This window comes from Chamaea fasciata, unplaced genomic scaffold (assembly GCF_029207755.1).
Source record: "Chamaea fasciata isolate MVZ Bird 193981 ecotype frontalis unplaced genomic scaffold, bChaFas1.0.hap1 SCAF_7, whole genome shotgun sequence".
NCBI lineage: Eukaryota > Metazoa > Chordata > Aves > Passeriformes > Sylviidae > Chamaea > Chamaea fasciata.
The window spans coordinates 25,617,758-25,630,794 of record NW_027094092.1 but is presented as its reverse complement, the minus strand read 5'-3'; the positions used below and the strand labels follow the sequence as shown (position 1 = coordinate 25,630,794).

The window sequence follows — 13,037 nt, the reverse complement described above, 5'->3', positions numbered from 1 at the left end:
TGATCATAAGGGATAAAATTTGTTTCTGGCTGTAATTTTTCAGTAGTATTGCAGCTTTCTAAAGGTTTATAAAAAAACCCAAACAGTGAAAAAGTGCTTAATTTTTTTACAGCATCAGGGCACTTGTGGTGACTCCTTCCCAAACAATGAGCCCACCTGGTCCAGTCCAAGGCCCAGTGAGAATTTGTGCCTGTTCACATGCTCAGGGAATTCTTTTCCCAGATCTGTCATCTTTATTCGTCTCACTGGTGTCTATCAGTATCTCAAGGGAGTGTGTCAGAGGATGGAGCCAGGCTCTTCTTGATGGTGCCAAGAAATAGGACAAATAAAGAAGGGGCAGAAACTGATGCACAGAAGTTCCACCTGTACATGAAGGAGAATTTACTTATTGTACCTGTGACCGAGCACTGGAACAGGTTGTCCAGAGAGGTTGTGGAGTCTCCCTCACCGGACATATTCAAGCACCCGATGCAATCCTGTGCCCTGTGCTCTAGGATGACGCGGCTTGAGCAGGGAGGTTGGACCAGATGACCAACTCTGGTCCCTTCCAACCTGACTCGTTCTGTAAAAAGGCTGAAAGTTGACCTAGCACTAAAATCAATAACCAACATTAAAATCAAAGCTCCCGCAAGTTCCTACAGCTCTGCCATTACTTTCTAACAAAGTTGGGCACGTATTACAAACAAGCAATGGATAATAAATTTCAGCCACGTTCACAGGGCATTGTGGATCTGCTCTCCCAAAACATCTCCGGCCTGGGGCACGGCCACGCCCTCCGATAATGACAAGGCGCAGCCCCTGCGTTGACACAAACGCATTTGTGTGTGTGCGGACACTGCTGTGGGGAGCGGGGGCCGGTGTTTGTCCCCAAGGCCGCCGCCCTGGGCCGCACAGGCGCAGGGCGGACCCGCGGCTCCGGGAGCGCCGGGCCGGGCGGAAGCGGCGGCGGCCGGGCGGAAGCGCCGCCGGGGAGGGCGGAAGCGGCGGCGGGAGCGGCGGTGCCGCGCAGGTGAGTGGCGGCCGCGCTGTGGCGGCAGCGGGGCCTGTCCTGCCCGCGGGATCCCCGCGGCGGCGGCGGGGCGGGCCCGGCCTGGCCTCGCTCGGTGTCGCCGGCAGGGGCCCAGCGCTTCGCCTTTACCCTGGTGTAAAGAGGAGCGCGGCTACGGGCGCCGCGCGGTCCCCGTCCAGTGACCGTGGCCGCCGTGCAGGGAGATGCTGCGGGATCTGTGCCGCTATGTGCCTCCTTCTCTCCTTCCCTCCCCGCGTCAGAGAGGCCTTGCCAGGCCGAGTGTCTGTCGCCTGTTTAAGCCTTGGTTCAGAGTCGTTTGTGAAAGTCCAAGAGGGCTGTGAACGTGGTGGGAACGCTGGGACGCATCAGCTCTTCAGTGTGTTAATAGCAGCTTGTGGTTTTTTAAATTTTATTTTGAGCTGTTCTGCTGCCTGTTTATTGCAGAGACTCCAGAGACAAGCTGGGACAGCAGCAATGCTGTTGGCAAGGTGCTGTGTGCATGCACACGGTATATGCCTCACAGGCAGAGTCACAGTCACGGAGTCTTCTGTGGCCAGCATGAGGTGTAGAGCCTCCTTGAGGAGAGTTTCTTGCAGCTATTGACTCTTGTGGATGGGGTTTTTCATCTGAGAGGAGTGTCTTTCCAGTGTCTGCCTTCTCCGTAGCAAGTAAAAGTGTGTCAGGAAGACTGTTGGCCATTACAGCATTCTGTGCAGAAAGCATTTTTGTGGCAGAGCAGAGAATGCACGTCTCCATTTTGCAAAGAAGCCAATAATCCGGACTGAGGCTTTCATTGCCTGCTGATCTCAAGTGGGGAAATTGTACTTTTCCACTGGCTGCTGGGCTGCCCAGGAGAGACTGAGATTTGACTCTCTGCTTCTCCTTTTAAATTCTTACCACAACCAACAAGGTCTGAAGAAAGAGGTTAATTTGAGACACTAATTGGGACAGCAGGACCTTGTATTCCTCTTTTGCCCAAATCTGATAACTTTATCAAAATAATGAAAACTTGTAGACTTGAGAATGGTAAAAAGGCCTTCCCCAGGGTTCAAAATGACAGTAGGAGTCAGAGATTATTTTTTTGCTTCAACACATACATTTTTTCTATTTTCACTGTGTCTGGTTCATAGATGTTACTGTCTCCCTTTGCATATTGGGCTCTGCTGCTGTGGGAGAAAAATACACTGTAAATGTAGATGAACCAGAAGAAATTAAAAAGCCTACCAGTGTTGGATTTTATCGAGTAGGATGGTAATGTGTCCACACAACAGTTGCTATGTTGTGTAGTGCAGTAGTGCTCAAGGACCTTGGGCAGCATTTCTGATCCCTTACCTGTGTTCCTAGGACAATATCTCGGTGTGTTGCATATGCTGGCTGGCGGGTGGTCCCTCTGGGCAAACAGGTGGTGTATGGGAGCTTTCACGTAGCCAGTTGCAAGGCTGGAGGTAAGCAGGCTGCAGGATGCTGGGGTTAGTGCTGATCCTCAGGAGTTTGTTAGTTGTCCTGCATGTTTTCTCTGAGTCCTGGTGGGTAGGAAAGACGACTGCTGACGGCCAAGGGGCTGTTGCTGATGTGCTGCAATGGCTTGCATGGGACATGGGAAAAGGTGCCCTAAGAAGGAAGCAAAGTGTTTTCCCTACATTGGTTCTGTCTGCAGGTCCCACGTGTATTGAAGCCAAGCCTTTGAGGAAAGGGTTCCTGGAAGAACTTGCAACCCCATTAGCAATGGCTGCTTGGTTGTCTTGTTGTGCTGAGAGCTCCCCAGAGAAGCAAAGGCAGTTTGAAGAGGCGCTGTATTTCTTAAGTGTTTTGGTAGGGAGAGAGTTGGCCATGTTTATGTAGGGCTGTGTGTGGAGGAGGCTTCTTGCAGAGAGCTAGGCAGCACCCTTTGCTTCCAACTGTGTGTTTAGTGCCTGTTAAAGCAGCCATCCTCCTCTTGTGGGCTTTGAAGCCTGTGATGACAGGGCAGGGAACACTTGGCTTGGGATGCGTGTTCCACTCCTTATGGATATCAAAGAGGGTCCAAGCAAGTGAAGTCTGCCTGTGGGAGCCCCGTTGTGGCAGCAAGCTCCATAAATAAACAGCAAGTAGGTGTGTGCTTATGCTAGGAGTACAGTGACATGTATTTGCAAACAGTTTACTTGCTGCCTGTAAGAAATGGATTGCTGGTCCCAGCCTCTGGGAAAGAGAGGTGGGGAGCAATAGTCACCAATATTTTCCTGCCTGGTAGATGGGAGGTGGAGTAGTTGCCATCCTGGTGAGTTGCCATGTGCACAGAGTGAAAAAGTCTGTATAAATCTCACCGTTGTTTCTCAGCCCCAAAGTGGCCTGGGCAGTGAATGAAGATGCTTGGCAATAGCACAGCTTCTGCCAGGAAGGGGCCAGTGAAAGAGAACTAAAGCAGGAGGTCCACACCAGGGAGAAAGACCTTTTTCACTTGGATGATCTGAGTGAGATGGAGAGCAAACGGAGTCAGGGAGTGCATTGTCCAGATCTATGTGGACAGGCTCTTGCATCCTGCCAGGGATGTTAATGTGGGATCTGGAGAAGATGTTATGCTGGAGTGGGAGGCTTATGTGATACTGTGCCTCAGAGATTCTTGGTTGACATTGATAATTGAGCAAGTCAAATCTGTTGTCTTAGACGAGATGTTACTCATATAAATCCCAGGCCGTGTTGTTGGCATTCTGACAGTGATGCACTTTTTGTCTGGCTTTTTGCTGGCTGGATGCCATTCTGCTCCTAGCTGGCTGTCAGACCTCGTGCAGGCTTGTCGAGTAGTCTTTTGTTCAGTGATGAAGAACTGGGTTTCATTTGTGTGGGACTCCTGTTTAAGTGTTTGTATCTGGGTGATCCTGGAGTAGGGGATCTGTAGTATGTACAGAAACATAAGAGCGGGACAAAAATGAGTAGTTTTCCCATGCTGTCCCCATCCTATCTCCAGGAAATCCAGTTCTATTACCAGTTTTCCATGTGTTCAAGTCCAGTGTAAAAGGCACGTGTGGCTGGGCTGCGAGAGCAAGAAGGCAGGATGTTGTCGAGACCAAAGCCTGGGGAGTCCGAGGCAGACCTGCTGCGCTTTCAGAACCAGTTCCTGGCAGCCAGAGCTTCACCTGCAGTGAAGATTGTGAAGAAAGCAGACAAGAGGAAAGGGAAGGAAGGGAGCACAGATGCTGAGAGACCCCCGCTACAGGACAGCAAAGATGTAGTCATGCTGGATGGTAAATTTGTTTGTTTCTTTGAATTACTAAGATTCTCTCTCTCTCAACCCAATGTTGCTTTTCCCTTGCATTTATGCCCTTATTGCAGTATTATTTATTCCTTAGCCTTGGAAATTGGCTTGTCCAATGCTACTAGCATCCAGTAGAACCACCTTTGGTGCCTTAGTCCACGTTTATCAGCTGTCTGTGGTACCTTGCCAGCAAGATTTCTGTAATTTGTACTGTTTGGACACTCACTGCTTATTTTGCCAGCTATCCAGACCCAGTGTCTTTGAGATTTACCTCCTAGCAGTTCCAATTTTCAGCCGGCAGATCTGGCTTGCTTTTGTTTTCTCCATCAAGAGTAGCTGTAACCCTTTTTGTCATGTGCCTGATCTCAGAAGCACAAGGTGCTTTTTTAAAAGCAACAATATAAATCTTGCAGTACTTTGTTCCAGGCAAAGGAAATATGATCTGTTCATAGCAGGTGGAAAGGAGTTTGTTCATGATCATACAAATCCCTCACTTTAAACAGTTAGGAGCAGAAATGTGCTTTTTTTATGACTCGACACAAGCTGCAAGGACAATATTTGTTTCTGTACAGCCTTGCTTCCTCCCTTAATACTTGCAGTCAGACCTCAGCACCCTTTCCTGCTTATGGAGCTCTTTGTAAAGACCTTGTGCCAATACATAAGTAGAATCTTCAAGCGTGTTTCTCTCTACTACACACTTCAAGTTAGAGACAGGATTCTTAATTGTCTTATTGCTTCCTTATCTTTATTTCTCATCAGAGGAACAAAAGGTGCTGTTAAGGAGGTCTTGGTCTGGTACCTATTGCACAGTGGTTATACAGCAATAACTTGACTGCTTTATTTTTCTTCTTATTGCTTCCCCTCTTTAGATTTTCCTGATACTCTCCCAGCTCTAACTCCAGCTCCTCCAAAGAAATCCAAGATCAAAAGTGCTAGTGTCCACTTTGAGGATGAAGATGCAGAGGAAAGATTGGAGAGTCATGATCGACACATTACAGCAGTCTTCAGCAAAATTATTGTATGTCTGTTTTTTATGTGATGATCTAGTGTTTGTTTATTTGAATGCTGTGAACTGAGCAGGGGTGAAGGGCTCTGTGACTGCTTTTTATTTCTACAGTGTAATGAAGCAGCACTGTAGACCAGTGTCTTGGAGCACCTTGAAAGAAAAAAGCTCTTTGGGTGTATTTTTGCTCTCAGTTAAATATAGATTCATATCTGCCTTCCAGCCCTGACTGCCTACAGGTAACACTGATTGCATGCAGACATGTGCTGTAGTGCGGATTTGGATGAGTTTCTGGACTCTCTTGGGGATGTTCTCTTTGCTTTGCACTGGCCTAGGTTTTCCTTTATCTGATTCTTTGAGTAATGCATGGAGGTTGGCGGCAAAGTCTTTTGAAAAATAGCCTCACTTCGTCTCTAAATAAACACAAGGTGTTCTGAGCCTGATGACGATGTGAGCTGCAGAGCTGAGAGATTTTGAGCCCGCTCTCAGTTAAATGATACAAACATGTCTGGCTGTTGCAATGGTTTTACAGAGTCTGAATATTTTTCTTCAGGAACGAGACACAAGTGCAGTTGCAGTGACCATGCCAGTGCCCACGGGGGACCCATTTCCAAGGACTTTTCACCGCTCTGAGATAAAAAGTGAGGTAAGATTTGGAGCAGATGTTTTGTGCTACCTTCATTAACAATTGAACTTTCTCCTGTTAAAACCTAATGCTTAGTGGGGCTTGGTAGGGCTCAAAATAACCAATTTAGTATGCTGGAGATTATGGGCTAGGTCAACATAGATGTGGCCTTGCCACCTGAGTGAGGGAGAGTTCTTCTACTAAGCTGCCATCAAGTAGCTACTCCATAACCAGTTTAGTAACATTGAAATCTTCTTGGTTTAGCAATGTTCACCTAACTTCACTAAGGTGGATCAAATCTGCAGTGCTGTAACAGAATTAATCCTGTTCTACTTGTTTTTCTCTGAGGAGCAATCTCTGTTAATTTGTCCACCAGGTTCTTATTGAAGTTGCAGCTGATTTCTCCTGGCATAACATTTGAGTATGGTTGTTCAGGTTATCTTTTGCAGCATTTTTTATTTTGACATGTTTTTTTTTTCTGAGGCTGTAAAACTGGAAGCTGTGGTTTCTATTATCAGTTGTTGCTGTAGTAGCAGGGACTGCTAGCTGAGTGGGAGTCAGATGCTGGGAACTGATATGTGATTGACAGCTGTGGTTGCTTTGAGGAGGTAGCTTATTTTGAAGGACAGCTTTTTTGAAAGGCAAGGGTAATACTTTTTAAACTACCAGTTTTTGTGTATCTGATGCAGAAGCACACAAAGCAGCTATCAAATGTTCAGACTGCCTTTTGAGTTTCTTTTCTGGACTGGGGACATGCAAGAAATTTTTTGCTTAGTCTCCTTTGGATTTCCTGTGCATCCCCTGAGCAAGGCTGTTCAGAGCCATGTCCTTCCATTACCTAGGCAAGCAACACAGTAATTTAGCCAGGATTATTTTAGCCCTCCTTGCCCACTTCTTACTGTGTAAATATCTTCTCCCTGCTGCTCACTAATCACCTCATAAGAAGCCTGTTCCAAGCATGTGGTGAGCGCAGTGAAGTACAGCTCCACTTATACTCAGAAATCCAAGGTGTTCAGATATGCAGAGCTTCCAAACAGCAGGAAAGCTGGAACTGTTGTTTGGTGACATTTTAGGTGTATTTTCCTTGTTTTAATTCACTTATAATTAATCATCTTCCTTCTCTAGGTGCCAAAAACATCCATGTCTTTGTCTCTCTGTCATAGCAGTAAACTGTGTGTTAAGAGTCACGCGTGCACAGAAAAGGGCAGGTGACGGCCAGCAGCCTCTGTATCGTGTCCCAAAGTCTGATCGGAGGGTGTCTTTAGGATCAGATCTATACATTTGTTAGTGGCAGGTGTTGCAGGGAGACTCTGGAGAGAAAAATGAACACGTGGCTTCCCCGTTTGCAGGTGCAGCTGGGATCTGGAAAAAAAAGCATCTTTGCGCAGAAGATGGCAGCGAAAAGAGCTGCTGAAAAGGCAGCGACGGCTCCCTCTGCTGCTGAGTGCGTGCAAGTAAGATCAGCTGCTCCAGATGCCTTGGATCCTGTGGGATCCGCGGGAGAGGCGCCTCTCCCCAGCAGCAGGGGTGGTAAGTACAGAAGGTTCTGCTTATCCAGCAGACTGTATTTGCATAGCCTTAGTAACTATAATGTCAGCGCACCTTATTTTTAAATTAGGGTAGCATTGTTGTCCTCAGTTTAGGAATCTCGAGGTCAGTTGGAATGTTTCTATTGTGGCAATAATTTGAAATGGTCTGAGATGCAAACTAAAAATTCTAAGCAGAAAATTCTGAGATGCATTTTAAAAATTGGGTTAGCTTTCTCACTGGTTTCTTTTTTGCTTCACACAGGGAAGCAGATTTATTTTCCAAGGTTCTTGTTCTCCTTTTCCTTTCTGTTTGTTATATGTAAAGTTTTTCTTGTTTCATTACTGATTTCCACAATTTTAGGAAGAGGGTGGTTCTGTGTTTCTGAAAGCATTTGAGACCACTGTGATGTAGGTTGTCACTCCCACTGAAATGTTTGAAAGCTCAGTTTTCCATCACCAGATCTGCTGCCATGAGACTGTGGCTTTGCTCCATAAGGAGTGCTGTGAGGCAGTGCTGATGAGTCAGTGCCACCTCTAGCAGTTACTTGTCTGACAGCAACGTGACAAGGAAAGATGAAGCCGCTTCAGCTGTTACCAGTGTCTCCAGGCTTTTTTTCATTTGTGTTGTCTGGGACAGTCCAGTTTGCTTAGGACCAACCTGTCCCTCTATTGAAATAGAGTCCAGATGTCATTTGAAGATTATCACCATTTGGCTAAGGTTTGTGTTAGCCCTGCCCCCTGCTAGAGAATTGGTAAGAGAACTGCCAGGTATACTGTGCTTTGTGTGCACAAAACCACCATCCAGGTCACTATACTGTGCTTACTGTATGTCCTATTGCAATTGGACAAGTATAATTCTGTCTGAGAAAGCTGAAAGGGAAATAGAGCAGCCTTATAGCTGTCGTTCTCTGGAACATGAATGCTTCTAAAATGTAATAGCATGACAGAGAGATTACAAAATGGCTTGGCCTTTTCAGCCAGACTGTTGTGGCAGGATCACTAGAAGCAAGAGAAGAGGGGGAGCTTAATTTCTTGTAGTAACAACGTGTTTGTCCATTGTAACCCTTAGTTTAATTGCTGGTGGTGGGAAACTTACTGAAGCTTTTGCGCTCAGTGTGCATAACAACTGTGGAAATGGCATCAAATCTTCCTGCTGTTATGTTGGGAGTCATTGCTGCTGTTTGAACAGGGATTTGATGCTGTCAGGGCTGGCTGGTTTAGGGGCATAGGGATGGTCCAAGTCAGTATATGGGGCATATGAATAAAACATAAACAGTAAAGTCGCCAAGTCAGGTCCTTGTGTAGCAGGTCACAGAGAGCTAGAGGGTCTCACAACGACCAAAGGAGCATGTTACCCGATGCTATGGTTAAATGAAATGAGCATTTGAAATGCATTTAGATCAGATGATAAAGGAGACTCAGTTTTCTTCAGAGTAGGAAGAATGCCACTTGTAACTTCTAATATGTTTAACCCTTGAAGATGAGTGCAGGACATTGTTAGAAGTGAACATGCCTGTGTTGAAAATTGATCCTGTATCCCTCTGAGAGCTGGTTTACCTAATCTAATTATCTGTCTTATTCAGCAGATACTTACTAGGTCATGGTTCAGCTGACATATGAATGTGGGTTCAGGCATTCTTGGGCAGAGAAAGAATCTAGTATTCTAGATTGCAAGAATGTTCTGATGCATCAGTTGTGAATCATGCTCCAATTTGCCTTTTTGTGCTGTTACTTTGCTTTAAAGAAACATAATTCCTTTCCCCTACCATACCTTCTCAAGCTCCAAAGAAACAAGCTGGAAATGATGTCAACATGTTTGTTGTGACATGGAATGAAAGCACAAATGTTTTAGTTTTGTTTGAAGCTAAACTAAACTTCTTTACTCCTATCCTAACTTTACTACCAAGGTAAAAGAAAGGGAAAAAAAGGAGAAGTTGTGCAAGCCTGTTAATGACAGAATTGAGATTGACTGATGATGCTGTAGACACAGATCACTAACTGCTTTCTCTGCTGCTCTTTTAGGTGGTGACTTTTTGACCTCTCAGCATCCTTGTCTCATAACGGGAGAGGGTCTTGGAAGCCTAAAGAGTGAGCAGGAGGTTCAGGCTATTCACAGAGAGAATTTGGAGAAGCTGCAGTCCATGTCTGAGGAAGAGATCCTGCAGGAGCAAGCAAGGCTTCTGGCTCAGCTGGGTATGTGCTTCCCAGGGTCATCTCTAGAGTTGAGGCAATTATTGAATGTGTAGGTGTCCTGAAGTCTTAACAGATTCTCAGATAAATGATGGCAACTTGGAATTCCTGCTCATTCCATATGTGGAAAATCTTGCTTCCATGTCATGTCAGTAGCTTATGAGTAAGAGCTAAGTGTGAAGAAATTAAAGAGTGTTTATTTTTCAGTGAGGGTTGGTTTGGTTTGTCTTTCTGCTGTGGTTTAAGATGATTCGTGCACTTCATTGCCTTGCACTCTAAATACATGGTTGCACATAAATGTTTAAGGTCCTAAAATGTAATTCTCTGAAGCTGATAAGAAAGCAGTGTCATAGCAATGCTGAGGTGAGAGAGAACCCTTGATCTTCCCTTCCTGAATACCTAAAACTTAGGCCAGAACTGTCGGTACCCGGATAAGGAGAACATATGGGCATGTGGGAGATTTCAGTTCAAACCTATCCTTGTAGAGCAGAAAAACTTGCAATTAGTCTTGACTTTTTGAAAGTGTTTTAATTATCAGGCTGTTGGGTACAGGCATATTCTGGCAGGGTTCTGGTCTCTGGTTTGGAGCCCTGTCCACAGTGGTGCTCTGGGAATGTCTATCACTGTCAGCTGATGACAAGGTAGAGGAGAACACTGAATGTGGTATGCTTGATAAAACTTTGTGTGATCTGGGACACTGAAACCCTTGTTGGCGTTGATTTGGTGACTTTATATGCTCAGGAAGAGCAGATGTACAGATGTAGGTGGCAGACAAGGATTTTTTAAATGCTCATGATTTCAGGTCTTCTAGCATCGAATTTAGATGTGAGTGGCATTTTAGATGCTTAAGTCTCTTGTGGGTTCAACTTAAAGATCATGTTAATTATCTTGACTTCATTGCAAACAACGTGGGTATAACTGGAAAGGTGGAAAAGGAACTGCACAAAATAATTGCAGCCAGATTGTTTAGGTACATCCTTCATTCAGAGACCCAAGTATTTTATTTGGCTTCACTACTTATAACAATGGCACATATATGAAAAATGCCCTGATTACTGACTTGCTTCTGGTGAGTGATTTGCGATCTTTGCTCCTTGTCCCCACCACTGTGTCCTTTGGGATATAAGTGAAGTGAATACTTAAGGAGTTTAAAAAGGGTGGGATGTATTTTAAGTATTTTTGAACAATGTTTTCTGAAGCAATGTATTTTTATATGCCTTGTAGATTGCAATTGTAGATGTTTTAGTCTTTTGAAGCCTTAAAGAAACTGGGAGTAATTTTGGATTTCGCAGAATATCTATGGGTAGAGAATTAAACATGATGAAGTGACTCCTAAACTAAATTGCTGACTTATAGGTGGATTTAGGAACTGGACAGGCACAGAGTTGTGAGTTAAGGAGACTTTTTTTTCTATATTTGAGAGTGTGAATGATTTGTGTGTCTTAAATGCTGTCCAGTCCCTGAATTCTTAGTTATGAAGCAGATGGTATTCCATGGTGTGAAGTATGAGAATGAGTACACAGTTCTGTGCTGGGCAGTGTCTTATTATTGGTACTGTGCTGGTTTTGTTCATGGAGACTCTGGACAGAAGTAGGCTTAGTTTGTGGCATGCTATGCTCAGATTGACATCAGTCACTTTTTTATCACTGTGTGAAATGATGAAATAATGAATACAGTACTTCCTTCTTGTGCACAGTGAAGTGTAAGAAAGTGAGAACTCTGCTTGCATTGAGAAAAAATAGGAATACTTTAATGAGACTGGGCTGAATGCCTGTCCTTCACCAAAAATGGTTTAAACTGCATCATTGAGGAGAATGTGCAGCCATCATGAGTGTGGGTTAGATGTTTCAGAGACATGGGAGTCATTTTTGAGATGACTTATCTCAGGTACAGAGTATTTCTCAACTGCTTGTCCTTTGTCCTCCAAAGAATAAATAACTGTTGTAGGTGTTCTGTTGTACTTTATGTATCTCTGACACTGCTTACTGGAGCATTTGTGTACCTTGTTGAGGCACAATGCAGAATCTCTCACTGTTCGCCTCTGGCATAAGCATCCCAACACCATCTTCTAGAGAAGACTATTCAGAGACAGCACACTCCATCCAAAATGATGTGGGATATCTGTAGCACATCTGAAAGTAAAATGATGATCCTAGAGCCGTATGAACATTATCTATCCTTCAAAATACATCTACCTCCCAAACGTTTCTTTTCAAAGCGTGAAGAGAATGGCTGTGTCTTTTTACTGGGTGTTGCCAGACCATAATTGGAAGGGGGAGTCAGTTCAAAAGAAAGGTCACCTTGTAACATAGTACCTGAGCTATGACTTGCAGTTCTACTGCAATTCAGTAAAGATCAGGTAATTCTTTTTGTGGTGTCTGTCCTGTGTATTCTTCTAGTGTTCAGATTGATGCCACTGAGTGGTTCACAGGCAGGGACCACAGACAAGAGTTCTCTCCACAGTTAATAGTCTTGATTAGATGTCCCATTCGAGTGGCAGTGAGGAGAAAAGAAGCAATTATTTTTATTTGTAAGCTGGGAAAATGGAATTTTTGTGGTTGCTTTACCCTGAAAGACATTTGTCAGTTCTGTCTCTGGTGTCTGCTCACCAGTCAGTTACTCCCACTTAGTGTGCCTAAGAGGTCGTAAAGCAGTGGAGTGCCTCAGTTTGAAGAGAAGTGACAGCTGGTAAGAGAAAGAGGACATGTAGAAAAGACTGAAATATAAATAGCAGGAGCTATAGGCATATGAAATATTTTGAGACTTTCTGTCATGTCTCTGTCTGTCTCTTTGTCAATACTTGCAGATCCCAGTTTAGTTGCTTTCTTGAAATCACACCGTGGTAACAATGAAGGCCAGAAAAAGGAATTAAAAATGGAATTGAACAGACGGGAGGAGTTTGTGGAATCTCTGCCTGTGGCTCAGCATGGTGTGAGATCATCTCTTTCCATGCAGGAGTCAGGTCTGGAAGAACATGTAAGGAAGGAAGAAAATATGAAGGTAGAAATCACGGGTAAGAAACAAAGTGCATATTGTTAATTTTCTGAACAGAAATACAAGATTTGTATGATGTTTGCATCAATCTACATTGGATTGTCGTGCTACTTTGTAGTGGTCCAAATCTGAATTTTATCATGATATTTTAAAAATATGTATTTTGGGTTCAAAAAAGAACATCTCTACATGGGCTCCACAGATGAGAAAGGTGGTACACTATGTAATGGAAGTGATCTGTTCAGTTGGAGGTCTTGCTTTTTGAAATTTTTTCTAAGGTCTCTGAAGGGAAAATGTGTGTTAAACTAGGCATCATTTCTGTTCTGTTCAGTCATGTGAACAAGGAAACAGAAGAGCGTAGTAGTGAGATTCAGCTGGTACCTGAATAATTTCTTTTAAATGGCTGGGGGCAAGAGAGTGTTGGGTGGGTAAGGGCTAACAATTTGTTCACAGGA

General features: G+C 44.4%; 1 protein-coding gene across 3 annotated transcripts in view; it reads left to right on the top strand.

The window, feature by feature from the left end:
• Window positions 1-939: 939 nt before the first annotated feature.
• The window catches only part of RPAP1 (RNA polymerase II associated protein 1), a 38,814-nt gene continuing 26,716 nt past the window's right edge, over window positions 940-13,037 (top strand). For 2 of the 3 annotated variants that reach the window (XM_066188077.1, XM_066188079.1), the window contains exons 1-7: window positions 951-1,009; window positions 3,997-4,230; window positions 5,111-5,259; window positions 5,798-5,890; window positions 7,219-7,399; window positions 9,421-9,591; window positions 12,395-12,601. In XM_066188077.1, coding sequence (XP_066044174.1) covers window positions 4,041-4,230; window positions 5,111-5,259; window positions 5,798-5,890; window positions 7,219-7,399; window positions 9,421-9,591; window positions 12,395-12,601 — 991 coding nt within the window. In that variant the 5' untranslated portion in view covers window positions 951-1,009; window positions 3,997-4,040. Of the gene's footprint in view, window positions 1,010-3,991; window positions 4,231-5,110; window positions 5,260-5,797; window positions 5,891-7,218; window positions 7,400-9,420; window positions 9,592-12,394; window positions 12,602-13,037 lie in introns of all 3 variants that reach the window. The other variant, XM_066188078.1, reaches the window with a different exon arrangement.